The sequence below is a fragment of the Plectropomus leopardus genome, chromosome 11 (assembly GCF_008729295.1).
Source record: "Plectropomus leopardus isolate mb chromosome 11, YSFRI_Pleo_2.0, whole genome shotgun sequence".
Lineage (NCBI taxonomy): Eukaryota > Metazoa > Chordata > Actinopteri > Perciformes > Serranidae > Plectropomus > Plectropomus leopardus.
Genome location: NC_056473.1, coordinates 18,567,670 through 18,593,805, shown reverse-complemented (window position 1 = coordinate 18,593,805; position 26,136 = coordinate 18,567,670). Strand labels below are relative to the sequence as shown.

Below are 26,136 nucleotides of genomic sequence, written 5' to 3'. Positions count from 1 at the left end.
AAATGTGTACTCAGCTCAGCCCCTCCCCACCCCATAATCAGGCATACCTGTTAATTAGTCACTCTACAGGGCCACTGATTCACATCATGTATTTTCTTCGGTGTGTTTGATTTTAACGAGACTATTTGCTTAAAATTTAAAATACAGTCACTATCAACTCACCATCGTGCCGAAAGAAAGTCTGGTGAAGTTTAAGGGGAAGAAAAGGGATCTTCGGGGGTTTGCAGCGAGCAGCAACCCTCTGTCGGATTTGAAAGCACTGAGTGTAAGAGAGGCCTCCAGGTAGCATGTAACTACTGGCGTGCAGATAGCGCGAGCTCTTGCTGGTCTCGCGCAAGTGCGCATACGTGAACCAAGCTGGGAGCTACTGGCTACAACATGGCAAAAGTGACGTTTATTGAAAAAAACTTGGCACGTCGGGGTTTCAGGACACTTGAATTACTTCGGACGAGCAGTAAGGAGACATATTGTGGTTGTATTATGTATTTTTTTAAAACGTTTGAGTCACCATTTGCTTCAATTGACAAGTGCAACCCCTTTTCCCGTGAACCCCCGGCGGTGTTTTGTGGACTAAAAAACTTCAGCTGACTTTCCATCGACATGAGGGTGAGTGGTTAATGACTACATTTTCATTTTTGGGCGAACTATCCCTTTAAGATTGGGAGCGTAAGAAAATGTTCTATAGGTCTAGCTAATACATTTTAATTGTACTTTAATTGTACTGTTACATACCACACAGACCTACTCAGGCCTTCACAGATGCCAATTCAATTGCTTATCAACCAAAATTTCAGACAGATGTGTTCTTTGCCTCTTCTTATTGTATCAGCTTTATATGAGAAAAGAGGTCATATTTCTCCCGTTTTACCCTCTCTGCACCAGCTCCAGAAATCTAGGGGAAAAAATAATCCATTAAATTTAAAATCCTTTTCCTCACTCCCTCTGACTAGTCAGGCTCCATCATATTTTACAGAGCTCATAGCTCCCTATTATCCTACCAGAGCACTGCGCTTTGAAAAAGCAGGGTTACATTTCGTTCCTAGAGTCTCAGGTAAAAAAAAAAAACCAACATAACATTATCCAAAAAAAAAAAAAGCTTAGATTTAGAACTCTCTTATTAATATTTAAAGTTATGTTAGGCGATAGAAAAAAAGAAGTCATTTTTCTTGTGCTTATTTTCAGGTAGGCTAATGATTTTACTTTTTTTTTTTTTTTATTTAATTATTATTTATTATTATATTTTAGGCCATTTCTTGTTAAGTTGTTCACTGCCATCTTCCCATATTTTTAGACAAAATGAAGCCAATATGCTCAGGTATCAAAGCATATATTTGTGTGAATGAATATTTTTGCCTGGCTTTTCAGGGCCACATGTATTCATATGTAAACTGTCCCCTGGCATTTCTATTTATGTTTACTTTTTTATTGCGATTGATTTATGTCACTTAGGTCTTTTGTTTTTTTTTATTTGTTTTGTATTTTATTGTTCAATAAATAACTTGTAGGGAAAAAACACAGATTAACACCGTACAAAATGTATGGTATCCATTGTAACTGACCTAAATGCAAATGGTTTTGTAAATCAGCTTTTATTTTGGTAGTCCTTTTTCCCTTTTTTAAAAAAAAAAAAAAATCTGATGGGACTTTTATTTTGACGCCTTCTCCTGGCGGAAACCGGAAACAGTTTCCTTCGGCGGAAACAGGAAAGTTTGAGCACAGAGGAGGGAAGACAACAGACGGTGATCATTTTCATCGTAATATCAAGCTCGTTCTTCTATATTGACGCGCCTGACTGGACTGTGGACAAGGTAGTGTGTTATTTTATATATTTTCTTATTTTGTGTGGTGGTTTGTGATTAAATTGACCCGGAAAAAAGCAAAAATAATTAAATGTATCGCAGCAGTCATGCTAAACTTAGCTGCGGGCTTCTTTGGTTGTCTAGCTTTTCACATGTCTGTGTATATATACAAAGGTAAATATTGTTAGTTATGATAAAATTTGTATTTAACAATGTTTATGGATTATGCACGATGGCAAGAGCTCATTTAAAATTAACATTTTACTTAAAGTGAAGAATGAAAGAGAGGCATTGTTAGCATGATGCACTTACATCTCGTTTGTTCAAAGTAGAGCCAGTAATGTTTCTCTGTCGGGTAAATGTAGTAGCAAATGTTTTCCTCTGAAGTAGAAGTAGAAAGTACACAGTGAGTATGTCTTAGCCTGCACAGTCAAGTTGTATATTTAGCTGTGACATCAGATCCTCACCTCTGACAGTAACCTCTCATCTTTGTTGCAGCCCACCTTTGATGCTGGAGGCCAATGTATAAAGCCGAGATTCTTAATTTATATGGCTGTCTGGTGAGTACCATCACATCAATTACATAATAATTTAAAGTATGATTTTAGAGTAATTTGCACAACAAATTTTTGTACTATTCTCTAATCCATCTTTTGTGTACATACTATTCTATTACTTAATTATTATTATGTGTACATACCTTATTTCCTCTATGTACATACTTATTTTATTACTTATTTATTGTTATTGTTATTGTTATTTTCTTTGTTACATTTCACTTTTCTTTTTTCATGCTGCTGTAACATTTGGAATTTCCCCCAATGGGGGATCAATAAAGGAATATTCTATTCTATTCTAATGACAGTCAATCTTACATTGGGAAACTGTACATTTTTGTGTGCATGACATCAGAGTTAAACCACAGACTGTGACACTAATCTTTTTTGCAGACCAACTTTGCAGATGCCAACATGCCTAAAAATAGCCGCACCAGTTGGGAGCGGATGCGAGAGGTAAAGCGTCATGCACGTGCAGCTGAGTCAGTGGAGGCACAAGACGCACGCCGGGCCGACACTGCTGTACGCATGGCAAACTTGAGAGCACAGGAATCGCCGGCAATGCGAGCAGCACGCCTGGCAAGCGGCGCTGCACACATGGCTAGAATGAGGGCAGAGGAAACGCCGGAGATGCGTGCGGAGCGCCTGGCAAATCATGCTGCACGCATGGCTAGAGTGAGAGCAGAGGAAGGACCGCAGAAGCGGGCGGAGCGCCTGGCAAGAAACGCGGCACGCATGGCAATCATGAGGGCAGAGGAACCACCACAAGTGCGGTTGATGCGCCTGGCAAGCAATGCTGCGCGCATGGCTAAAATGAGGGCAGAGGAAACACCGCAGCAGCGGGCAAAGCGCCTAGCAAGAAATGCTGCACGCATGGCCATGATGAGGGCAGGGGGGCCACGGCAGGCGCGTTTTATGCACATGGCAAGCAACAAACTGCACACTCTTTGCCCAGATCTACTTCCATGATCCTGACCTTGAGTTGAAGTCCCATCACATCCACAAACAGCAGTCTGACAATTCTTGCTGAGAGCACAAGACGCCATTCACGAGTGCAACTCCAATGTGCAGCAGATCAAGACAGACATTGAATATGTGGCCCAGAATAACAGTGTCAATTAGCTTATATCGAGCCTCGCACACAAGATATCTGGGGCTGTCATTGCTCCAGGAGCAACAGTGACAGCAGTTTGGAAAGCTGACTATCACTCTAAACCTCAGAGGAGGAAGACTTCAGACTTCATGCAGCGTATGAGCCATTATCATGTGACAGATCCACCCACAGGTGACCAGGTCTTTTCTGTTAGGCCCCCACCGTCTTGAGCAACCTCCCTGAGGAGATCAGCTTCTTATCCTCCTTTAAATCCCAGAGTGTGCTTTCACAGGGTTTGTGGCCTGAATTCGTTTTTAAGTTATTTCTTAAAACCAGTTTATATACAAAGACATTCTCTTAACTTTTTTATTGATTTAATGATTATTGGGAATAATAGGATTAAAAGTAAAAGAGAGTGGAAAAAGGATAAACAAAAGAAATAGATGAGAGGTTTTGTACTCACCTGTGTTTATATGGATCTTAGCAGGAGTATTTGGCCCTCGTCTGTATTGCACCTCCCTGGGATGTAATAGCTTATCTAAAACAGTCAACATAAATAAAAACAGAAAACACTTAACTGTAATATCAACTGAACTTGACGAATGTGCTGCTTTAATTTAGAAGATCTGGATGTCTCACCTCATCAGCTGTCTCATCCAGTGGATTCTTTAATAAGAGACGAGATTGTCCTAATGTTTCCATTATTATGTGTATCTCATTTGAAAGACGTCACTGTGACCAAACTCCAGCGACTGAACTACCACTACCCTACATTTCACTTTAACTTAATATAATAGCATTTCACAGTTAACTCTTCCATCCAGCCCAAATGACCGCTGTTAGCTCATGAAAACCAGTGGCTGCCGCTTGTATCACTCAGCCCAGATGGTCGATGGACGGCCGCTCCCAGGCCACAGTCTGCTGCTGAGTTAGGACAGATCTAGTCATGTGGGGACAAACCCCCGGAGCCATTTCATTATATAATCCGGCGTGTACAACTGTTGTCTCTGTTATGCAACACAGAAAGCAGATGGAAACAGTATCACAGCCCTGATTGTATGACTGTTGACGATAAAACACAGTTCTTAAATCGTAACTGACTGGATTTCAGATTTGACAGTCACAGCATCAACCTTTTACCTTTTGATAGCCATCACGATATTAAAACAGTTATCAAAGTCAAATTTGGTATTTGTATGAATGAAACAGAAACAGCAAGTCGAAGTATGTATTTGCTCCAAAGGGACAACATACAGTCTTAAGCACACAGTAGTGATAAAACTGCTTTAAGGACCTTTTTCGCTGCAGACATTTTGAACTGTAATAGTAGGAAAAGCGCAGGTGAAATCGATAACATTAACGGTGGCTTAGTTACAACGCAGACAATTTCAGGGCCTTCCGGAAGTGGGATGCAGCTATCACTAATGATATTGAACACACCTGTGCTTTTCCTGCTATGACATGTCAAAAGGTCTGTTGTGATGTTAGGCTCCTTCAAGCTGAACTGCGCCTCATCTGGACTGCACACTAGACCAGGCAGCTGCAGCAGGGGGCCGCAACAAAAATCTGCTATCAAGTCGCACAGTTTTCTGACTTTTCCAGCAGCCTTCAGTCTGAATAGGGAGTCACAGAAGCCCCCACTTTCTCTTCGATTTGATCCTGATTCACTCAAATCTTATCAGATCCTGATATCAGTGTGTTCACAGTCTCCAATTATTGTGATTATGACACAGTAACCTTTTAAAACATTATATGGGGGACCTGTGATTTCTGTTCATGGTTCAACCTTCATTTTACACAAATTCTCATAAACATTTTTTGTAATGTGTCCTTGTAAATCATGGAAAAATCTTAAAATCATGTCAGTGAAAATGTGTGTGAAACCTGAATTTAAATTGTAGACATGTTTGAACCAGCACTTATGTTTGTGTTTCTCTGCAGTGTACAGTAAAAATACTGTAAATGTTACAATTTGTAGTTACATTCAAGTATAAACATTTAACTGTTTTAACAAATCTGTTCTTTGTAAAGAGAGAGAACAGCCCACATCTGCAGCCCTAAATATGTTTACTTTTATACCAGCTGTGGCCAGTTGTGATCCAGTCTACAAAACACATTGTTCTCTTTATTTGTCCAGTATTTATTTTTGACCCACATTACGGGTCTGACCTACTCATTGTGACTGGTTGAATTTTGAATAAAATTAGGGCTGTAATGGTTACTTTAATGTCGGCGTTGCTCCTCCTTTGTCGGAGATGTGAAGAAACGCATCCAAATGCTGATGCACAGCCGACAGCATCACCTAGATGTAGAGATCACCATGATGATAAATGTTTGGATGCTTTGAACGTTCAAATAAAGCCAAGATAAAACACACTTCCTAATGCCCAAGGGTTTTTTTGTTTTGTTTTGTTTTGTTTTTTCCTACAATTCTACAATTCTACAATTTCATTTAGCAGACGCTTTTATCCAAAGCGACGTACAACACAAGCAAGAATTTAGACTTAAGGAAAAAAACCCTTAGTAAGTGCAAAAAGTGCTTCAGGTGTGATTGGTCACAGGTATTGCCGTCTAGTGGCAGAAGAAGTGCCGCACATCCCCCCCACAGACTAATTTAGTTGCTGCTGTCTGTGTAAAAAAAATTAATGCTGGCTCTGTGACATTCACATGTGCCACTTAAGCCATGGCAGCATGACAGTGAGCCAGTACGCATAAGACGAAACACTGAAGCACCTAAATGAAATTCAGCCAACAATGATTTAATTATTTACATCTGTACATTTCCTACAGTTACAAGTCAAAATGTCCTCTGTGGGTAATGGCGCAGTTACATCAGATTATAATCCTAACGCCAGATTCACACAGTTGTAATTCCAGAGATTTTATATCTGTCAACTGTTATGTATATAACATGTCAAAAACAGAGAAAAATCTTTATCACAAGAGCCCTGCAACAGCTCAGTTTGTACTACCAGTGATTCAAAACCCAAAGATTTGCATTTAAGAACATTTGACAGTTTTCCTGGTAAATGACTGAAGATTTGTTGCCAATTATATTTCTGAAAAGTCATTAATAATTTAATCAGTATGTTTACATGCACATTCCTGTAAGTATAGTGTCTCTTTGATTATTCTGTTCTATTATTCACTTATATTTAACACATTTTAACGTCGTCACCTATCTTGTGCTTGTTTCAGACACCTGCCCAAGAATTTAAAATTGAAATCAGAGCAAATTGGTTGCTTTCTTTTGAAAACAGAAAATTAATTTTATCAAGCACTTTTTTCAGGAAATTTCCTTCATTTGTCTGATTTTGTTTAACTTTATTCTTTATTTTCCTTCCTAATTTTAGGTGATGCCTCATTTTTTGATCATTTCTTATTATGTTGCTCATTGCCATGTCCTATGTCTTTGAAAGAAATAAAGCTTTTTTTTATGTGTGCCATAGCATATTTTCAAGAAGAACATAAGCACATTCAAATTTTCAAAAATACCAAGCAGTTTTATTTGGTCTTTAAAGTTTTGTACAAAAAAGATAAAAAGAAAAGAAAAAGGTCTACAACCTCACCCCAAGATCACCATCTTGATACACAACACCTGCACAAATAATCAGTCCCGTACTGGTGTGTCCAAATAATGTCCTCTTTATATACTGGTGTGCTGTCCAGTAAAGGACAGATAATAAATGGATCCACTGTGGATGAGGCTCTCCTGAGGATAACTTTTGTGTCACAAGGTGTGTCCTCACTGAGCATGATGCTGAAGTTGGCCTCTGATTCAGCAGTTAAAGGAAGAGTTAAGGGAGATGATGTTAAATTGCAAACAGCTCAGTGTTTTGCACCTCCTACTACGGTGAAAGCATGTTAGTCATTTGAAGTACAGACTCAAAATAGGCTGAAACCCGCTTTCACATATGTGAAACCTTTATTCTATTTGTGGAACTGCAAAAAAAGGTCATTTCACAGCGTTATTCACATGTAGATTACACTGAACCAGGTCCCGATCAAAACCTACTATACTTAAATGGGTCAAATCTGGACTAGAAAAATGCAGTGAAATGTCCCTTATATGCATTGTCACAAATAGAGCAAATGTCAAAGTCTTTACAAATGTCAAAGTGGGTTTCAGACAGTGTTGAAATTGATGTTTTTGTTTTGTTCGTGTTTTAAACTAGCAAACTAAAAAATATTTATCAGTATCATAATTATATATTTGAGTTTATTTTACAGAAATATTATTTTTAAGCACTTTTTTTACCTTTTACTTTATTTTCATTTCCCCCTTATGTACGATATTTTTTGTTAGTGTTTGGGTCTTTTTTTTTTCTTAAGTTGCTCAGTGCCTAGTCTTTGAATGAAATCAAACCAATTTCTCAGGTTTCAAAGGGTTATAAGTTATTATAAGTTATTATTTTTTGCTATACTTAAAACGTCTAACGTGCTTTCACCACAGTCTGAGGTGCAGGAAGCTGAGAATCGGTCGTAAAGCAACGTAAATTACGTTTCCCTTAACTCTACTTCTACTTGAACTGATTATCGATCAGTGTACCCTTCATCTTCGCCTTCTTGGCCTCCAGCTCCGCCAGCTCCTGCAGCCTCCTCTTGCTCATGCCCTTCCTCTCCAGCTGCTTCTCGATCACCTTGGCGTTTTGGGCGTAGGAGTCGGCCACCTCCCGGGCCTCGATCTCCTCCTCCTCCTCGTCGATGGTGGACACGGTGACGGAGCTGAACTTGCCCATGTCTTTGGTCCGCTTGGTCATCATCACGCGGACCTTTTTGGGAGCCTCCGGCTGCTTCTGGCTGTACACGCTGGTGTTACCGAAGCCCTGCCCGAACTTGACCACGGCTCCGTCCACGATGAAGGTGGCCGGGTTGTTTTTGGCCTGGTGCTGGTAGAAAAGCAGCAGCCCGCACTTCCCGCACTTCTTGCGGTACTGCCTCTCGATGCCCTCGGGCCGCTTCAGGTACGCGTTCTCGTCCTGCTCCACGTTGCAGAATTTGTGGGCGTGTTTGGCCGCGTCGATGACCCGGGCTCGGTCCCGGGGCCTCATGGGCAGCTTCTCCAGCTGGCAGTCCAGCACCAGCACCATCTGCCCGCACAGGCAGTAGTAAACATGCAGCGGCTTCTCTCCGTCGTCGTACTCCTCTCTGTCTCTGGTGTCCGAGCACACCACACTCCTGGACACCACCTTCGGCATGTCTGGACGCTTAAATGTCTGATGATACTAGAAACGTCTGATAAAATGTTATTGTTGAGACGACATGACGACGAAAACACGGAAACACTGGTTTGAGACGTTTCCTGTGTACGCCTCTATTACTGTTCCTACCCGGAACCAAAGTGCCTTCTATTTGTTCCGCATAATCACGCGTCAAATTAAACTCATTTGGTTATGTGAAAACGGTTTATTACCAAAAAATAAATAAATCTAACTTCTCTCTCTCTCACACACACACACGGTATTGCACATATACTTCGCTGTGGGACGAATAAAGGATGCTTATTTGAATTATATTGAGATATTAAAAGTGCTATGCTAAGACAGGCAACTACACATTCCCAAATATAAACTAAACACATTGCCATTATCACGTGGCTACCGGTTCTAGTGTTATGGTATATAATTCTGCATGTGGTTTTTGTGTGGTCTGTTGTCAAAAATTGTACCATCCCCATTTCAGTGGGAAACTAGCATTTGATACAGACTTGATGTTTGAAAGTAAGGCCAAAATCTTTTACAATGAAGTCATACAAGGTAACTACCTTAACTCTGGACAAGCCTCTCATTTGAACCAGCTCAAACCTAGACATTTAACATGTTTTGCAGCTCCAACAAATCACACTGCCCTCATCACGTTTTTTTAAAGCCCTTAGCAACAGTCTTAGTTCTCAGTCTTACATTACCCTCCATCTGCTAAATTATTTCCTTTGATACTGAATCAGGACACTACAGCCTCCAGCTCTGTACACCACCTCCCCTCAGGGTGACCTTGTCAGATGACTTTATACTGCAGCAGCACATCTGACAACCTCAGCTCATTTGAGGCTTGAAACCCTGCAGCCTTAACCACTGATATCTTTAAACCACAACAACACATTCAAATGAAGGAATCTTGTTTATTTCAACATTAAAGACGTACAGTACAAAACACATAATTCACTGTAGACAAAAATATGTCAAAGTAGTTCACACAGGCTCCATCACAAGGACAGGAGAGGGCCGATGTTGCAGGCACCTCACTGACAGCAGCTGGTGTCACACGTCTTCCCTTTGCACACGCAGCCTGAGGCACATTTGCTGCAGCCAGATGGGCAGCATGGGCAGCAGCCTGAAAAAGGAGAATGTGTTAGTGACAAGATCAATGGTCATGTAAAAAAAAAAAAAAAAAAAAAAAAAAAAAAAAAAAGAAATCTTTAAAAAAAAAAAAATGACAGCAGCCAGCCTAAAGTCCAGGACATTTAAGTCACTTTAAGTCAGAGCATTATTTCAGGCCAAATTTGGTAAATTTTCTGGAGTCAAGTTTGATACAGCTCATTAAGCTGATCAGAGCCACCTGGGCAGCTGCATGCATGTCATGTTAAAGTGTTTTCAGATGTTCAACACAAATGACATTTTAAAGATATTATACATCACAAGTAAGCAACTTTTACAAGTGCTAAGGATATTTAATTCCCCATACATGAACATATTGCATCATTCTTTTAAAAAAAAAAAAAAAAAAAACAGTTCAAAAGGTTCAGTATTTAAGTGGAGCAAGGTCACAGTCTCATTGCCAGGTTGCCAAACACACGACCTTGGTTTTGGAAGTAACACCAAACGAGTAAATATTTGGCGACCTGGGAATGACAAACTTTTCAGGATAATATACTGCACCTAACTCTTTTAAACCTGGATCGATAAGTCTTCTTGTGCTGCGTTCAGACCGTTTTTGAGCAAATTTAGTTTTATTTTGAAAACTTTAGTTTTATCTTGTCAAGTGACAAGAAATTTACCTAGTTTTTAAAAATGAGGATTATTAAATATTATCCTCAAAAATTGGGGAAAATACCTACAAAAGTACTTTTATATTCCAATTTAGGTTACAGAGAAGTTGGGCTCTTGTAATTTTGTTTTTTGTGTGTTTTTTTTTTTGTTTGTTTTTTTTTGTCAATATTCTTTTTACCTTTATTTGCTAAATTTTGGACCATGTCATGTAAAGTTGCTTGTTCCCTCTTCCATGTTTTTGAAAGAAACCAAACCTATTTGTTTAGATTTAAAAGAGTTAAAGGACTCTTAATATACCCTCATGTAGGCCAATAGCACTTGTCAAAACGAAGTTACTAAATTTTGTAAAATAAATAAATAAATAACTAAATACATAAAAATGCTTAAAATAAAAAAAAAAAAATGTAGGTATAGGTAAGGATTTGACTCACTCTTCTTGCAGGTGGTGCAAGAGCAGTTAGTACAGGTGCAGGATCCTCCGCAGTTGCAGGTTCCACCTAGAAGACAAAATTAAGCCAAATTAGATTCCGGTTAAGCAAAGGGCAAATAGTTGATTAGATATAATTTTTAAAAAATACGAAAAACACTACACGAACAGTTCACAAATATCACTTACTCTTGGCGCAGTCGCAGGGGTCCATTTTTTTCCAGTGGATGGGTCTTGTCTTCGTGTGAAGATGCTGTGTCTCTGATCTCAGACGAGTCAGTGTCATGCTCTTCAGCTCACGGGCGGCGATTTTATAGCGTCCCGGGAACAACAAGACCGGGTGCAAAACTGCGCCTGTCACGCTGCTGCGCGCAGTCAGATGATTACAAAGAGGTCTGTGCACACGACTTGTGAATCAGCCAGGAGCGAGAGCAGAGATGCACAGGAAAGGGGGAGCTGGGGTATTGTCTAAACATTGCGTAAGACCCCAATTTCGCCTCCTGGCAACTCCGGAATAATTAACGTGTTTACACGGAGAAAAACACCATAAAACACGGCGGCATGTAGAACACAGGTCACGTAAGTTCATGAACAACATGTTGAATTTTCAGAAGGCATGTTGGGACAATAACTAGTACTTGTCTCCCCAAGAGAAATAATTTCTGTTTTTCACGGGTGGTCGGCAGTGAAAAATGTGGTGCGCACAGATCAATAGTGAGTCGTGCTCAGTTTGCGCACGAGTCTACTACATCAACATTTATGTGGATGAATGCTCGAGATGCGTTCACGTGTGCAATAAAGACTTTGGAAACAGATGGCGTGGGTTGGCTGACAAAATACTTAAAGTAGGCTAATGCAATTACGGTTTTACTCACTAAATGAGAGCTCATAATGAGTTTAAAAATAGGTTAGAATACTATTAAAAGCAGCCTTTCTGCCACACAAAAATGAAAAATCAGCCAATAAAAGCCATGCCTAAATTTTTCAAGTCCTACTTATTTTATTTATGCTCAACTAACCACTTGAAACCTGGACCAACATCAGTGTTCTTGTGCTGTGTGTAGATGCCTTTCACAAGCTATTTAACCCTTGAAACCTAAGCAAACTGCCCTTTTCCTTGAAAGAAATCAAAACAATGAGCAACTTGGCAAAAAATTAGTAAATATATATACAAACACACACACACACACAAACATATATAGCAGCCTATATATCCCTTTAGGTTTTAATAATGTTAAATTGTTTTTAATTAATAATGTGGTCCTTGGGGGCTACATTATTTTTTAGTCATACAGACGTTTTAAAAAATAATGAAAAAAGAAAATATGCAAGGCATCTCTAGTTTTTTTCTACATTTTAGTGCTTTGTTTCATTCATGAAGACAAGGAGTATGAAATGCTATTTTAGTCAATAGTAAATAAATCCATCAGTAAATAATTATGAGCAGTAAATAAATTTGACTGAAATAAATCCCTAAATAAATACATGGGGGGAAAAACGGGCAATACATAAACAATAATAATAATAATATATTTATTTATTCATTCATCGTTATATTTATTTATTGACGTATTTATTTTTAATTATTTATTTCGTATTGACTGAAATATCATTCCATGAGGGAAAGGTTGTCTAGCATTGATAAATCTACGCCTTTGGATAAAGCTGTTATAGCACATCATATCCCCTTTTCACCAAATTTAACTTTAATCATGCAGACCTTTTTTTTTTTTTTTTTTTTGAAGGTTTAGTTATTTTGTCTCAATAATTCAAGCGTCGGTGTCGTGGTGACATCTAGACAAAGACAAACGTTTGCAAACATGTAATCGTTAAGGGACAGTTTTTTATTTCCACATCACATGTAACGTTGTGTGCACACGGTGCAAACAGGCAGCAGCTGTCTGTTGTGGTTGATGCACTCACTCCCTCACTCCCTCGTGCTGCTCTGCACCGGCCGCCCCACAGCGTTTGTGAGCAAACCAAAGTAAATAGGCTATTGTAATGTGCTGCCTTCAGGTACCGTGTACTACATCAAATACCTCCTCCATGAGTGAGTCTAGTTGTTTTGAACCTATAGAGATATTTAGCAGTTTCATTCGCTAAAGAGCACTGCTGCACTCTGTTGACTGTATGCTTATGTGTTTATTCATTACAATTTGCTGACACACATTTCCTCATGTGAGTAACGTTCATTTCTCTCGGATGTTGGAGCTTGTGGTGGGAGCCTGAAGGCAGCATTTTTGCGCTCGCTACCATCCGGCTGCTCTGAGTATTTTTCCACATAAGTGATTGCAAAATTATCAGTTACTTATTCGGAAAATTCCATGTCTGTACGTAAGGAGCTGAATAATCATGGGGTGAGGCTGATGTTGAGTTTAGAGCTGAGTGCAAATCTAGTAACAACTACTACTAATAATAATAATTATTATAAACTGTATTTCTTGAGTTTTTTATTCAGTCTATTGAGCTTTATGAGTACAAACAAACAAGGCACATTTCAAGTAGGCTATTGTTAATTCAACAGCATCTGCTTTAAACTGAGCAAACAGATATAAAACCTATAAAGAAAAGAATAGAAACAGAACAAAAATAAAAAAATAAACCAACACAGTGCCCCTGGACTGTAGCCAGCCCTGCATATCATATTAATAAAGTGCTTTTTGAAACAGAGTAACAATGGCTGATCCCATAAATCAGGCAATTCAAGAAATACAAAGAAACAGCAACCAAACAATAAAAATAAATATACCAGCAATGAAGCCAATAAACAATGTTGGCAATAAGTGCCCAGAAGATATCGCTGAGGTATATCAAATCGACTACAATATAATCACATTAAATCACAGTCTACATGATTTTACAATAAATATAGGCTTAATATATGTATATGCTGCTTATTGTTTGCATATTGAAAGTGTTGAGTAAGTCATATACAATGGGCCTTGAGAAGGCCAGTGTAGAAAACCCCCAGAGCTCCATATTAACTCTCTGAAACCTGAGCAAATTAGTGTGATCTCTTTCTAAATCATAGAAGAAATTACCCCAAAATTAAAAACAAATTATTAAAAAGTACAAGAAAATATCTTGAAAATTAGTCTAAAAAATAAATAAGACTCTTTAAAAAAAAAAATAATTAAATGACCTACAAAAAGTGCTTTAAAAATATAATAATTTTGTAACAGAATTTTAAATATGTAATTATGATTTTTAAAAACCTCCCCAGCTTTTTGTCCATGGACATTTTTCCTAACTGTTTAAAAGAAATACAAATTTAATAAATCTATTGTTTTCTTGCAATTTGTCGAACATTTCTCACCGAATTGCTTATTGCCAGTAATAATAATAATAATAATAACAATAAAAATTAAAAATGTAAAAAAAACACAAAAAGGTGAAAAAAGAACAAAAAGTAAAAGTATTAATAATAATTACAATAAAAGTAATTATTCATGTATTTTTGGGACATTAAAAAATCACTTCTAATAATTTGTTTTTGTTTTTTTTTTTCTCTTTTGCTTTTTCTTCTCTCAAAGTATGGTAACTTATTGTGTTACCTTATGTGAGGTATTTCTTTAAGCCCATTGGGATTTCTTATCTCTCCAACACCTGTTTTTTCTGCCCTTTTTTGACCTGTTTTCTTTTACTATTTTTAATGGCGTGAATAAATTTATTGTAATTTAATTTAAGTTGCTCATTTTTAGCCATGTTTTCTAAAGAAATCAAACAAATTTGCCTTAGTTTCAAAAGTCTTAATGCACATGAAAGGCATCTGAATGCAAAACAAGAAAATTGATGTTCCAGGTTTCAGAGGGTTAAACAGGGTTAAAGGTATTAATCTATCAGTCATCCTTTGTTTATGATGGTATGATAAGACATGAGACACACTGCACATAAATGTGCTGTTTGTGTCAGAGAGCTCTAGAGGGAGACATCTACACGTAGATAGAGACTCAGAGAGAGACTAAGCGCTTTGCTTGTGGGCACCTGTTTAATTTTTCTCATGAGTTATTTGATCCATTTCTTATTTCAGGTGCACATTCATTTTTATTTTATTTTTTATTAAGGTAGGCTATATGTTACTTTGTCATGTAATGTCAAGCAAAAAATAATAATAATAACAGCCAAGTTATGAATGGAGGCAGTAAGTGTAAGCAACTTTCCGGGTCCAGCCTTCCAATTGTCATATTTAGGAGTTAATTATTGGGAAAGTAAAGGATGCCAAAAACTTTATGAAAGAAAGAAATGTAGAACAATTTGTACTTTTTACTTCGAAGGAGCACATAACCGAAACATGACCACGCTATATTGTGATCAATTTATAAACCTATTCAGTACAGTAGAGATACTTGAATTGATAATAGTAATCGTAATAATGGATTTAAAAATAACAGCTAAAGATGGAGTGCAAAGAGGAGCTCTTTGCATGAAACATTCACCATCTGGTTCAGATTGTCTGTGCAAGCATCAGGATCACTTTGTCCACTTGTGGGCATCTTTCTTTCTCAGCGACATCATACTGTACGTGTGTGTGGCTAAAATCTAAGTACAAATTTGAGGCACTAGTACAAGTACTTTACTCAAGTCTTTTCTGCTCAAGCAACTTTATAATTCTACTCACATGTCAAAGGGGAATACTGTACTTTTTACCTGACTACATTTATCTGACAGCTTCACAAGTAATTACTTAACAAATTAAGATGTTGGCATAAAAACATGAAAAGAGTGTGTAAAATATAATGTCTCGTCGTCAGTTTAAACTACCAAACAGTTTATACAAACAGCTAAAGTAATCAGTTGATCAATCAATTTGTCAGTTGACAGAAAATTAATTGGCAACTATTTTGATGATCTGCATTTTAAATTAAGAAATGCCTCATATTTTGTAGCTCCAGCATCTTAAATGTAAAGATTAGCCACTTTTCCTTTTACTTATTTCAATGTATATTAATTATGTTGAGGTTTGGACTGCTGGCTGGACAAAACAAAAATAGGTGACACTTTGAGCTCTAATCATGACAGCATTTCTTACAATTTTCAGAATTTTTACAGAACACTCAATCGATTAATGGAGAAAATAAATTCTTCCTTATTGAAAATAATTAGTTGCAGTCACATATAAACTTGTTAAAAAGAAGCTCCACCTCAGCCAATCGCAGTAAAATCCTGCTTTTGCATTGAGTTTGGCCACACAGATGAATAATGCATGAGTATTAATAAGTTAATGATATAGTACAGCAGTTGCTGAAGACATTTTTTTTTGCATTGAGTACTTTTACTTTTTAAATACTTTTATTATTTTTTCCTGATCATGCATACTTTCATTTAGGTAAAAATTTTCAACGTAGCACATTTACTTGAAAGAGGGTATTTTTAGTAGTATCAGTAACTTCATTTAAGGAAATGATATACACACTTATTTTGTGTGTGTGTGTGTGTGTGTGTGTGTGTGTGTGTGTGTGTGTGTGTGTGTGTGTGTGTATAAAGGGCACAGTTCAGGGGGAATTTGATCCTAAAGCCCAATAGGGGACCGGGCACATGCACCGCAAAAAATGGCATGCTTACCCTCACAAGTGATTTTGCATTAAAACAGATTTAGACTGTGCAAGGTTTAAAATGCTGTGATGACATTTCTGATAACTTAGGAGTACAAATGCTAAAGAGATCAGATAATTTCACTTGTTTCATATGAACCATCTGTCATATCATAACAAACCACATTCCATTACTTGGAATAAATCTATTATTCAAAAATTGTTTCGTGAATTGAGAAAGATTATGTCACTCAGATTGAGAAAAGTGCAGATCTGACTGGTACATCAAGTTTTGCTGTCACTGAGCTGCTTGTTATTTGCTGATCATGCAGGGATCTTGTTCCACCAGGACCGACACGTCTGTGTCCCCTGGACGCCTGCCCTCTGATACGTGACCAGCTTCTTGCTGGTCTTGGAATGCACGGTAAACTCCACAAAACGGCCTGCTACATGAAGCCACATGCTTTCTGTCGCAAATCATATGCTGCAGGACAAGCTGTGTGTGGAGGAATAAGGACTCATCCATTGATAGGAAGTTCACACACTAACAGGTCAGTTCAGCTGCAACAACAAATTCAGTAATGAGCTCTTTTGAAAATATATTTTGTCCTGAGTGAGTGTCTGTCCCACAGAGTCATTGTTGTGCTGCTCCTGTTTTTTCACTCTTCACTCACTGCATGATGGTGATTTTTCCGTAAGCATACATTTGGGTAAACCCTTTAGAACCTAACCTGGATCAACATCATTTTTGTTTTGCTGAGTTCAGAGACATTTTACAAGCATTTAAAACTACAGAGCCAGAGATAATTGGATTGATTTCTTTTGAAAACATCGTAAATTGGCAAGATATGTCTGGGGATTTTTAAAAAAAATTTTTCCTTTTGTACTTCTTGTAAACTTTTTTTTTTTTTTCCCCACTGATTTCTTGTTAATTTTTTGGGTGCATTTCATGTTTATTAATTTACTTATTGCCTTCTTCCAAAGTTTTTGAAAGAGTTCAAGCCAATTCGATCAGGTTTCAGAGGGTTAAAACCAAATTAGTTATCCCACATTTGAAGCATACACAAGGTGAAGAGTCAGGTATAAACAATTAATAAAATTGGATATAAACAATTCTTAACTTTAAAAAAATATCAAGGTGGGACATTTCCATAGCTAAATCACTTGGGCGTCAAGCCACATCCTGCATGGGATTCCTTGGCAGCATTTAGGGATCAGAGTGTGTCCTGTGAGCAGATTCCTGCATGAACTCTACATATACATGTGTCTGCTTAACTATTAACTCTATTATCTACAGCTTCCCTGTTTTCACATGTATTAGCATCTTGTATAATCACTGTTGAAGTGCCTGACTGAGTCATGTCAAACAGAGAGCCCATCAGATGCAGCTTTTGATCACCACAGACAGAAACAAGCGCAGGACTTTGGTCTAATCAGCAGCAGCTGGTAAAGAGGTGCTGGTGTTATTTGCAACAAGAATTCACTCTAGCAAGTACAGCTGCATTAATAGAGGGGTCAAAGATGAGCTATTGTTAACTATTTTGGCACATTTATAGTGGCTTGCATTAGCACACACAGGTATGATGCTTTCATTTCATTGTCTTGTAACTATAATAGTGTTTTTTTTTCTCTGTCTGTGTCACTCCACTTTTAAATGAGTACATAAGTTGCCTGTCTTGGCCAGGTTTGTCTCTATAGAAAACATCTAGAACAGAAAAGATATAGTTTTGTTTTGGTTTTTTTTAAGGATATTATGAGAGAGATTTTTTAAAAATTGTTTATCTTGGACACAGTTTCAGAGTCTTCGATAAGAAGCATATTTATAAAATCTAACAAACTAACTACCTTGTGCATGTGTTTTTGACAGAATTTCATCTTGTTATCTTCTCTCACAGTGAGGCTAGTTTGTTCTCTTTCATCTGTGCGTCATGCCTGATGAAGGGATAGTAAAGGTTTTTGGAAGTGGAGTTTTATGGTTATCCATAGTCATTGTATTGCATACAGTAAAGGACAGTCGTCATGCCTACAGTTTGGAGGAGCAGGCTGGATTCACCACTTTGTCTTTCCTTCAAACAGTACAAATTTACGTAGATGCCATTACATGGCTTCAGTTCCTCGTCTATGCTCTCATCAAAGCCAACAAACTCCATTGAGAAAAATAATACTTTTCGCTCAGTGAACACAAGAGCTGCCATTCTGCTGCTGCTACGATCAGCTAGTTGGTTAGTGTTATCGTGTGACTTTGGTGTATCCAAACTAAACCTATTAAATGCCAAATTCAAACAATAACACAAAAAAACTAACTAATTGAGGCAGCAGTAGACCAGCAGCTCGTGTGTTCTGCAATTTTAAATCACTGTTTTTCTCAATGGATTCTGGCTTTGAAAAGAGTGATACAACAGCTTCAATTTTCAGTTGAAAATCACCTTCTGACATTGAGCTAAAGCAGTGAAAATACTCTCGATTTAGCGTATGCTTGAACTAATAATTGTTTTGGTTTTTTTTTGGTGGGACTTTTTTATGTGACACTAACATACTATTTGCTGCTGCCACGTCCACAGGGGTACATCGCTTATCTTTCATGTCAGACTCCAGCCTGCTTCTTTCAACTGGGGGCATGCAGACTGACATTTATTATATGTAATATACCAGACTATGTATAAGTACCCCAAACTGCCCCACTTCAAAAACTCTGAACTATCACATGAAGCACAGTACTGATCATACTGTACATTTCACTCTCTTCACAGACTGTGCCATGGATCATGTGCTAAACATTGCTGACAATTACATCTTCACCCCGTATGTTTACCCAGCCTCATGGCCCGAGGATGGGGCTCTGCGTCAGATAATCAGCCTGTGGGTGGTGACCAACCTGGGAGCAGTGCTGATTTACCTGGGCTTTGGTGCTCTTAACTTCCACTACGTGTTTGACCATAAGCTCATGAAACATCCTCAATTTATTGAGGTAAGCTGTTTTAATTGATTGGGCGTATAAACTACATGTGATTGGGATTGTTTTATTTTTCATTTGTTTAAGGTTCAGGGTGTAGGACAGTGAAGCTCAGCTTACCGCCTGCAGGCCGAATCTGGCCCCCAATAGAGTGCGACTTTCTAATTCAAAATAAAAATAAAGTGATTCACACTGGGAATTATGTTTGTACTTTTAGTAAACACAAGGTGCCAGATTGCATAAGACAAGCACCAGTAGAGGATCTCTCCCACCCCTGGTGGAGGTCTAAGCTAAGCCACTAAGAACAACCTGAAATCATTGAAACTTCCGAAAATACTAGAAATGTCCTAAAAATCCCGGACATGTTCTAAAATCCCAGAAACGTAGTAAATTCCTAGAAACATCCTTCATTCCTAGAAATGTCCTAAAATCATGGAAATGTCCTAAAATCCCAGAAACGAAATAAAATCCTTGAAATTTCCTAAAACAACATGTATGGGGCTACTGCAACTGGCCCCTGGCCTCCTGTCATTTTAAAAAAGTGGCCCCCAAGAATAGCATGTTATGTCCTCCACCATCGGCACAGGCATGGGTTGAAGTTTCAGTTCTGCATCATCCCCGCTAGATGCCGCTTAATCCTAAAGATAACGTCAGACCTTCCAGAGCAAACATCTCCTAAATCCTTATTTTGCGCCTCTGATCCACTGACAGAACCAGGTCAAAAAAGAGATTAAACTAGCAATGGTCTCCATCTTCTGGATGAGCTTCCCCACTGTGGCCCTTTTCTTCTGGGAGGTCAAAGGATACAGCAAACTTTATGACAACATCAGCAAATCTACTCTGGGTGAGATGGTCCAACTCAAATAATAATCAAATAAGCTGATTATAGCTACCAATAAAAGATTTCAATGACAAGTCCTACTGAGACCCATTATTCTGCTGGTCTGTTTCTTTCTCAGGTTGGCCCGGGGTCTTCCTGAGCATTGCTGGTTTCTTGTTCTTCACCGATATGTGTATCTACTGGATACATCGTTCCATGCACCATAAGAGCATTTACAAGGTGAGCTGAAGCATGTTCATGACTAGTTTAAAGCTGCTCTGAACAAGATTTTTGTATATAAAATAAACCACACGACTGTATAGTATAAGAGCGGTCAGTTGCACTGATGAGCCCACTGAGAATTACCACCTAACTGCAGTTCACCTCAGCTCTCTAGAGCATTTTAGCACCTTTAAGCTATTTGTTTCAGTTTTTACAGCCAGCAAATGTAATGCTTCGGTTCAGTCTCACTGCTGTCATTTACCAGTTTCCAAAACTAGACAGCTTTCAGATGCATAAACAATGTGTACACAGAAAACCCATGCGTACGCCTTTTCCCTCTCACTAACTGTTATTTGTAAAGGAGGAATGTGATGTGAAAATGTGTGCATCCCACTTATTCCTCAGAGCAGGCGTACACAAAGTTTTGGCAGAGATAACTGCAGGTGAGATGGTAAGGAATATATCAAATATAAGTTGAGCGATGGATAACACTGTTTTTAGGATATTTGCCAATTTCACTGATTCTGGTATTATTTTTGCTGCACAGCGCTCGGTAAAATGTCAAAGGCGCATTTATATATTTCATTTTAAATTATTAGGGACATCTAACTTTCTGATTCTATGTAAAATTCACATCAGAGCTTGGCACACCTTGTTTGCCTGCTGTGCTTTTCATTACAGCAGTCCTAATATTCAGACCATGTGTTTCTCCCCCTCAGCACTTACATAAGCAGCACCATATATTCAAGATCCCTACGCCTTTTGCAAGCCATGCCTTCCACCCACTCGACGGCTTCCTGCAGAGCTTACCTTATCACGTCTACCCATTCATCTTCCCCCTCCACAAGGTGGTAGTCTACTTCTCTTTATTACGTACTGTACTATTAAATACTTTCATGGTGTTTTCATAGCATACAATGCAATGACAACTCTGATTTTTTTGGATATATCATATTATGACAATTTTAGTACAATGTCATGGCATATTATAGTATGATATTTTTTAAGGCATTTTCATCGCATACCATGATGTTTTTAAGGGTGTTTTTTTTTTTTTACATATCATACTATGACATTTTTTCATAAATTCTTTTGGCATACTTTATGAATTACAATGCTATGACGTTATTTCTATAGTGTTTTCATTGCACACTATACAATGACATTTTTGATGATTTCTTTTTACCATACTATGACATTTTATAAATTATTTTGGCATACTTTACTATGACACTTCAATCACAATTTCTTGGCATATACCATTTTTTAAAGGTGTTTTAATGAAAGTGTACTGTGACTTTTTTTTAAATTGTGTTTTCATGGCATACTTTACCATGAGATACTAATAACACACTATACTATTTCCTTTTTCATGGCATTTTTAAAAATGATTTATTTATTTTTATGGCATACTAGACTACAATATTTTCTAGGGCGATTTCACGGCCTATATTATGATATTTTCCTGTTAATTCTATTGGCATACTTTACTGTGACATTTTTATTACAATCTCATGGCATATTATACTATAACATTTTTTGTGACATTTCGATTAATACTATATTATGGCATTTTATGGTGTTTTTATGACATACTGTACTATCATATTGTTTTACATCTAATCTAAGGAGTCACATTTCATGATGCTAACTGTGTTAAAATCTGAATTTAATTATCTCAGGTCCAGCTGTGTGTTGACAAATTTTCATTTTTAAGACATATTCTGTTAAATTGTAAAAATGTTTTTTCCATTTCCATTCCAGGCAGTCTATCTCTCACTCTTTGTGTTTGTCAACATCTGGACAATTTCCATACACGATGGAGACTACCGCATCCCCGGCCCCCTGATATTTCTGATCAATGGTGCTGCTCACCACGTAGACCACCATCTCTTTTTCAACTACAACTACGGACAATACTTCACGCTCTGGGATCGTATAGGGGGGTCCTACCGACACCCCTCAGCCCTGCTGCAGAGGGGGCCACATGACAACGTTCGCTAGCTCATGGCAGAGGCTGCACACATACAGTGATGATGGAGCTGCTGTCAGGATTTCTTCTTCTGGTTTAAAATTCTCAGAAAGGTTCCTACAGAGATGTAGTTGATGAAGTTATTTCATATAGATATTTATAAAGACAACAACATAAACACAAAACAAATGCTAAATATATATTTTTTGCATCACTTCTGCTTCGCTGGAACACACTGCAAATTCTTCAAATGACACAATAAAATGCAAAAAGATGGTGATTTACATGTGTCCATGTGTGTTTCTGTCCTACAGTCTGAGTCTTTCAGCTTCCAGTGCTCGGTGTGTTTTCATGCAAGCTCTGCAGGGCGAGGTCTGTCCACTTCATCTCTTGTTCTTTCACAGACTCTGTGGAGCCTCCGTTGTCCTGCTCAGCCTCAGGCAACTCACTCTGACAGAGAACAGCGGAGACGAGGTACCATGAAAAAGAGGAGCAGTTCGCACTACTTTACATCAGTAACAGTATGATGGTGTCAAGACAAAAACTGAAGGCTTGAGGGAAGCAAAGATAATAATAATAAATGTTATTTATAGAGTACTTTTCATTCAAGGGATGCAGCTCAAAGTGCTTCACAAGCAAAAAATGCAACACGAAAGCAAAAAGATAACAAGATTAGATAATCAAAAGACAGTCAATGATAAACAACATTTTAAAAAGTGACAGTAAAAAGTACAGAGACGTAAGGATAGTCAAAATGAGAGAATTGATATATAATAATACCATTACATTAAAAGCCAGACAAAAAATAAATAGGTTTTCAGCTGTTGCTTTGGCAACGTCCCCACGCCAAACAATTTTGGAAAGATTTATCCTGGTATATGGTTGATAACATACATTTTCTCTTTAGTGGAAAAATGTATTGGATTCTACAACGATAATACAAAATATAAAGAATTACATATAATCAATTTGATGATCATTCTAGCAAAGTTCCACATTTATAAAGCAGGAGTTAGCCATTAATCTACATTTTTAGTATTTGAAAATGAAACCAAACTACATTAACACCACTGTCACCACTGACTTATTTATATGTTTCCTATATCCTCAGTCTATTGTATGTTTTGTCAATCTATAGAGAAAATAATAGCATTATATATCAATAGCATTCTTGTTGGAAAATGTGAAAACCAAATCTTTGTTCAACATGTCGATGAGAAACGTCTGCATTGGACTGTAAACAAATTATGTAAAAGGCTGTTGCTAAAGCTAACATTTACCAGAGGGATGGTGACATCTTCATACGGCAGCCTGTCTTCCCTCCAGGCATCATCGGTGAGGTCCAGGACTCTCCCGTCTCTTTGGATTTCACTGTCCATCCTCTGAACTCCGGGTCCGGGTCCAGCAGCTCAGATCTCCCCCACTGACCGAGTTTAGCCTCAAGCTAATTCAGCTAACAGTCAGAAGCTCACTGCTAGCCTTACAAATATACCACGTAGCCTGCAAAGGCAATACAAAGGGTAGTACGAGGTTGAGCAACGCCTGTGTAGAATAAGGTTTTAATTTGGTTCTATTAAAAAAATATGTTCCGGTTTTTAGTTTTCAGCATTTAGTCCAGTTTCTGCAGAGTTTTGGCCCTTTGAGCAAAGCAGATTCGGTATGTAAACTTCTGACGCTTAGTGATGATGTAACCAATGATGCCTTCACGTGCTGAGGGAAATACCCGCGCACTAGAATAAACATCTCCTAAAGGGAAATACTAATATGTTATTATTATGATACAAGTAACAAATATTTGAAATTGTTACTTTCATTGGGGAAATTCTTTACTCAAACCAAATTTTTAGGTTCACAGCCCTCTCTCCATCTTTTCTTGAATGATTTAAACTTTCCTCTGATTTTTAGACTGTTACAATAACTTCTTTGGCGAAACCCCCTGATGTCATATGAATAGGAATTATTTTTGTTTAGTCGCTCTTGTTTTTGTCCGTGTCCATTCTTTAAAAAATGTATTATTATTCTTATTATTTTGTTCTTATTATTCTTCTTCTTATTATTATTATGTTCTGCGTCAATTATCTGTCATTTCATGTATGTTTTTGTCCTGTTTACCTGACAATATATATAATATTATATAAAACATAATATATGATAATGATAATTTGTTCAATATGTACATGTGACTATCTTCTGGACTGATTTTCAGTTGGATCTCCAAAGAAAGTTTGGCAAGAACATTTCACTCAAAGAACCTGATTTGTTATTAATATTTTAAAAAATAAAATAAAAATAAAGAGAGAGAGAGAGAAACTTACCAAAACTATTAATTTATGAAAATAATCAAACTAATCAGGTAAACCCCTGTGTGTGTTTATACTTGCGTCAATGTTATGTATTTGTTGTCTGTCTGCTTTTGTATTACTAAAGTAATGTTTTGTACTTAATTGTCTCATTATTTTCATTTTCAAATTTTGGTCAATACTTGCCAATTTATACAGAAACTTAATGTAATAATAATAATAATTGTAATTATAAGCGCCCTGTTAACGCTTTTAATAACCAGTGTACAAAAGGCTCACTAAAATTAAAACGTAGCCTATTCTGTATCTTATATAACAGTGAAATGACACGGTTGAAAATCTAGTAAACGGACCTTGTGTAAAATTATTTAGTTTGACTGTTTCCAACGTAAACCAGCCCACCTCATGTTTTGATGTTTCTATGGTAACCAGTATGTCCTTTGGGGATTAACCAGAAGCTTCTTCTTTGAGCTGAGCTCTCTCTAACCAGAGATCGCAAATTGGTGTGTTGGTTTACTGTATTTCAAGGTAGGCTAACTACATTACATTTAAGCTTTATCAGATTGTGAACATCGGCCTTTCACACAGGTAATAGGCTCAATTTCGATGCTATTTTAGTCATAAGTAGAATAACTAGACCGACAATTAGCCGTTAACTAACGCTGGGGTCAAGTCAGGTGATTTCGTATATGAATATGTGAATATAAACCTAATGTATATACATTGGGTTATACAGGACAAATCAAGATTTATACTTGGGCTGTTTAAATATTAGCAGCCAGTCACCAAACTTGTTATTGCATTGTTACTTCTAATGTGCTTTACATGAAACAATCGTTTTAATTGATTTGAGATAACTAGTCTATGATAGGCAAAGCCAGGGGTGGACATTAGGGGCTTAGCCTATATATATGTATGTGTGTGTGTGTGTGTGTGTGTGTGTGTGTGTGTGTGTGTGTGTGTGTGTTGTGTGTAAGTGATGTTGTTCTAGATGTTTACATTATTTAGATTAGTTTTTCATAGTATTTTCTTTTGTTAGTTATTTGTTTAATATGTTATGTTCAATTTATTTATTTATTTATTTATTTATTTTGTAGTGAATTGGGAAATATGGGGCACCTGTTCTTATAAAGATTGTTCGGCAGATAGGAATCTCTGCACCAGTCAGTTTTGTTATAGATATCCATCAAAAATAAGTTTGTGTAACCTTGGTTTGTGAGTTCTGATATCTTCTTTCTTTTTGTAGGCACTGCAATGATGTCAGCCTCTCAGGAACAGCAGGTAGCAAATACAAAAACTTGCTCTAGCCCTGGTAACCCAGTTTTCTCCTGCATGATGACTCCAACAGTCAAAGATAAACTGCCAGGGCTGAGGGCAAAACCCCAGCATCCATTGTACAGGACCACTTCCAGTGACTATGGTCTTCGCCCTCCAACCGCTGAAACCTCACCGTGTTCATACCATCCTGTGTCACGA

General features: G+C 37.6%; 5 protein-coding genes across 5 annotated transcripts; 2 read left to right on the top strand and 3 right to left on the bottom strand.

Moving 5' to 3' along the window:
- The first annotated feature begins 1,709 nt into the window (after nt 1-1,709).
- On the top strand, nt 1,710-5,831 carry LOC121950317 (uncharacterized protein C05D11.13-like). The gene is made up of 3 exons (XM_042496269.1): nt 1,710-1,808; nt 2,298-2,359; nt 2,750-5,831. Exons 2-3 carry the CDS (start codon nt 2,321-2,323, stop codon nt 3,323-3,325), a joined length of 615 nt encoding a protein of 204 aa, XP_042352203.1. The 5' UTR covers nt 1,710-1,808; nt 2,298-2,320; the 3' UTR covers nt 3,326-5,831.
- Nucleotides 5,832-7,797: 1,966 nt separating this feature from the next.
- On the bottom strand, nt 7,798-8,750 carry steep1 (STING1 ER exit protein 1). The gene has a single exon (XM_042496578.1). It carries the CDS (start codon nt 8,645-8,647, stop codon nt 7,970-7,972), a length of 678 nt encoding a protein of 225 aa, XP_042352512.1. The 5' UTR covers nt 8,648-8,750; the 3' UTR covers nt 7,798-7,969.
- Nucleotides 8,751-9,547: 797 nt separating this feature from the next.
- mt2 (metallothionein 2) lies at nt 9,548-11,163 on the bottom strand. Its single transcript, XM_042495898.1, has 3 exons — nt 11,052-11,163; nt 10,867-10,932; nt 9,548-9,779 (listed from the first exon to the last, which is right to left on the bottom strand). The coding sequence occupies exons 1-3, from the start codon at nt 11,146-11,148 to the stop codon at nt 9,688-9,690; spliced, it is 255 nt and encodes an 84-aa protein (XP_042351832.1). The 5' UTR covers nt 11,149-11,163; the 3' UTR covers nt 9,548-9,687.
- Nucleotides 11,164-16,747: 5,584 nt separating this feature from the next.
- Nucleotides 16,748-22,600, top strand: LOC121950308 (lathosterol oxidase-like). The gene is made up of 6 exons (XM_042496258.1): nt 16,748-16,944; nt 19,144-19,361; nt 20,058-20,190; nt 20,306-20,406; nt 21,108-21,236; nt 22,153-22,600. Exons 2-6 carry the CDS (start codon nt 19,152-19,154, stop codon nt 22,390-22,392), a joined length of 813 nt encoding a protein of 270 aa, XP_042352192.1. The 5' UTR covers nt 16,748-16,944; nt 19,144-19,151; the 3' UTR covers nt 22,393-22,600.
- A 15-nt stretch (nt 22,601-22,615) lies between these two features.
- On the bottom strand, nt 22,616-24,028 carry anapc13 (anaphase promoting complex subunit 13). Its single transcript, XM_042496259.1, has 2 exons — nt 23,641-24,028; nt 22,616-22,810 (listed from the first exon to the last, which is right to left on the bottom strand). Exons 1-2 carry the CDS (start codon nt 23,737-23,739, stop codon nt 22,685-22,687), a joined length of 225 nt encoding a protein of 74 aa, XP_042352193.1. The 5' UTR covers nt 23,740-24,028; the 3' UTR covers nt 22,616-22,684.
- Nucleotides 24,029-26,136: the final 2,108 nt, after the last annotated feature.

Coding starts and splice junctions, on each gene's coding strand:
- LOC121950308 (XM_042496258.1), top strand. CDS start 19,152: ATGGATCATGTGCTAAACATTGCTGACAATTACATCTTCACCCCGTAT. Junction 19,362..20,057: donor AACATCCTCAATTTATTGAG/GTAAGCTGTTTT, acceptor ATCCACTGACAG/AACCAGGTCAAAAAAGAGAT. Junction 21,237..22,152: donor TCATCTTCCCCCTCCACAAG/GTGGTAGTCTAC, acceptor TTTCCATTCCAG/GCAGTCTATCTCTCACTCTT.
- LOC121950317 (XM_042496269.1), top strand. CDS start 2,321: ATGTATAAAGCCGAGATTCTTAATTTATATGGCTGTCTG. Junction 2,360..2,749: donor TTAATTTATATGGCTGTCTG/GTGAGTACCATC, acceptor TCTTTTTTGCAG/ACCAACTTTGCAGATGCCAA.
- mt2 (XM_042495898.1), bottom strand. CDS start 11,148: ATGACACTGACTCGTCTGAGATCAGAGACACAGCATCTTCACACGAAG. Junction 10,933..11,051: donor CCCCTGCGACTGCGCCAAGA/GTAAGTGATATT, acceptor TTTGTCTTCTAG/GTGGAACCTGCAACTGCGGA. Junction 9,780..10,866: donor TTGCACCACCTGCAAGAAGA/GTGAGTCAAATC, acceptor CTCCTTTTTCAG/GCTGCTGCCCATGCTGCCCA.
- steep1 (XM_042496578.1), bottom strand. CDS start 8,647: ATGCCGAAGGTGGTGTCCAGGAGTGTGGTGTGCTCGGACACCAGAGAC.
- anapc13 (XM_042496259.1), bottom strand. CDS start 23,739: ATGGACAGTGAAATCCAAAGAGACGGGAGAGTCCTGGACCTCACCGAT. Junction 22,811..23,640: donor AAGATGTCACCATCCCTCTG/GTAAATGTTAGC, acceptor GTTCTCTGTCAG/AGTGAGTTGCCTGAGGCTGA.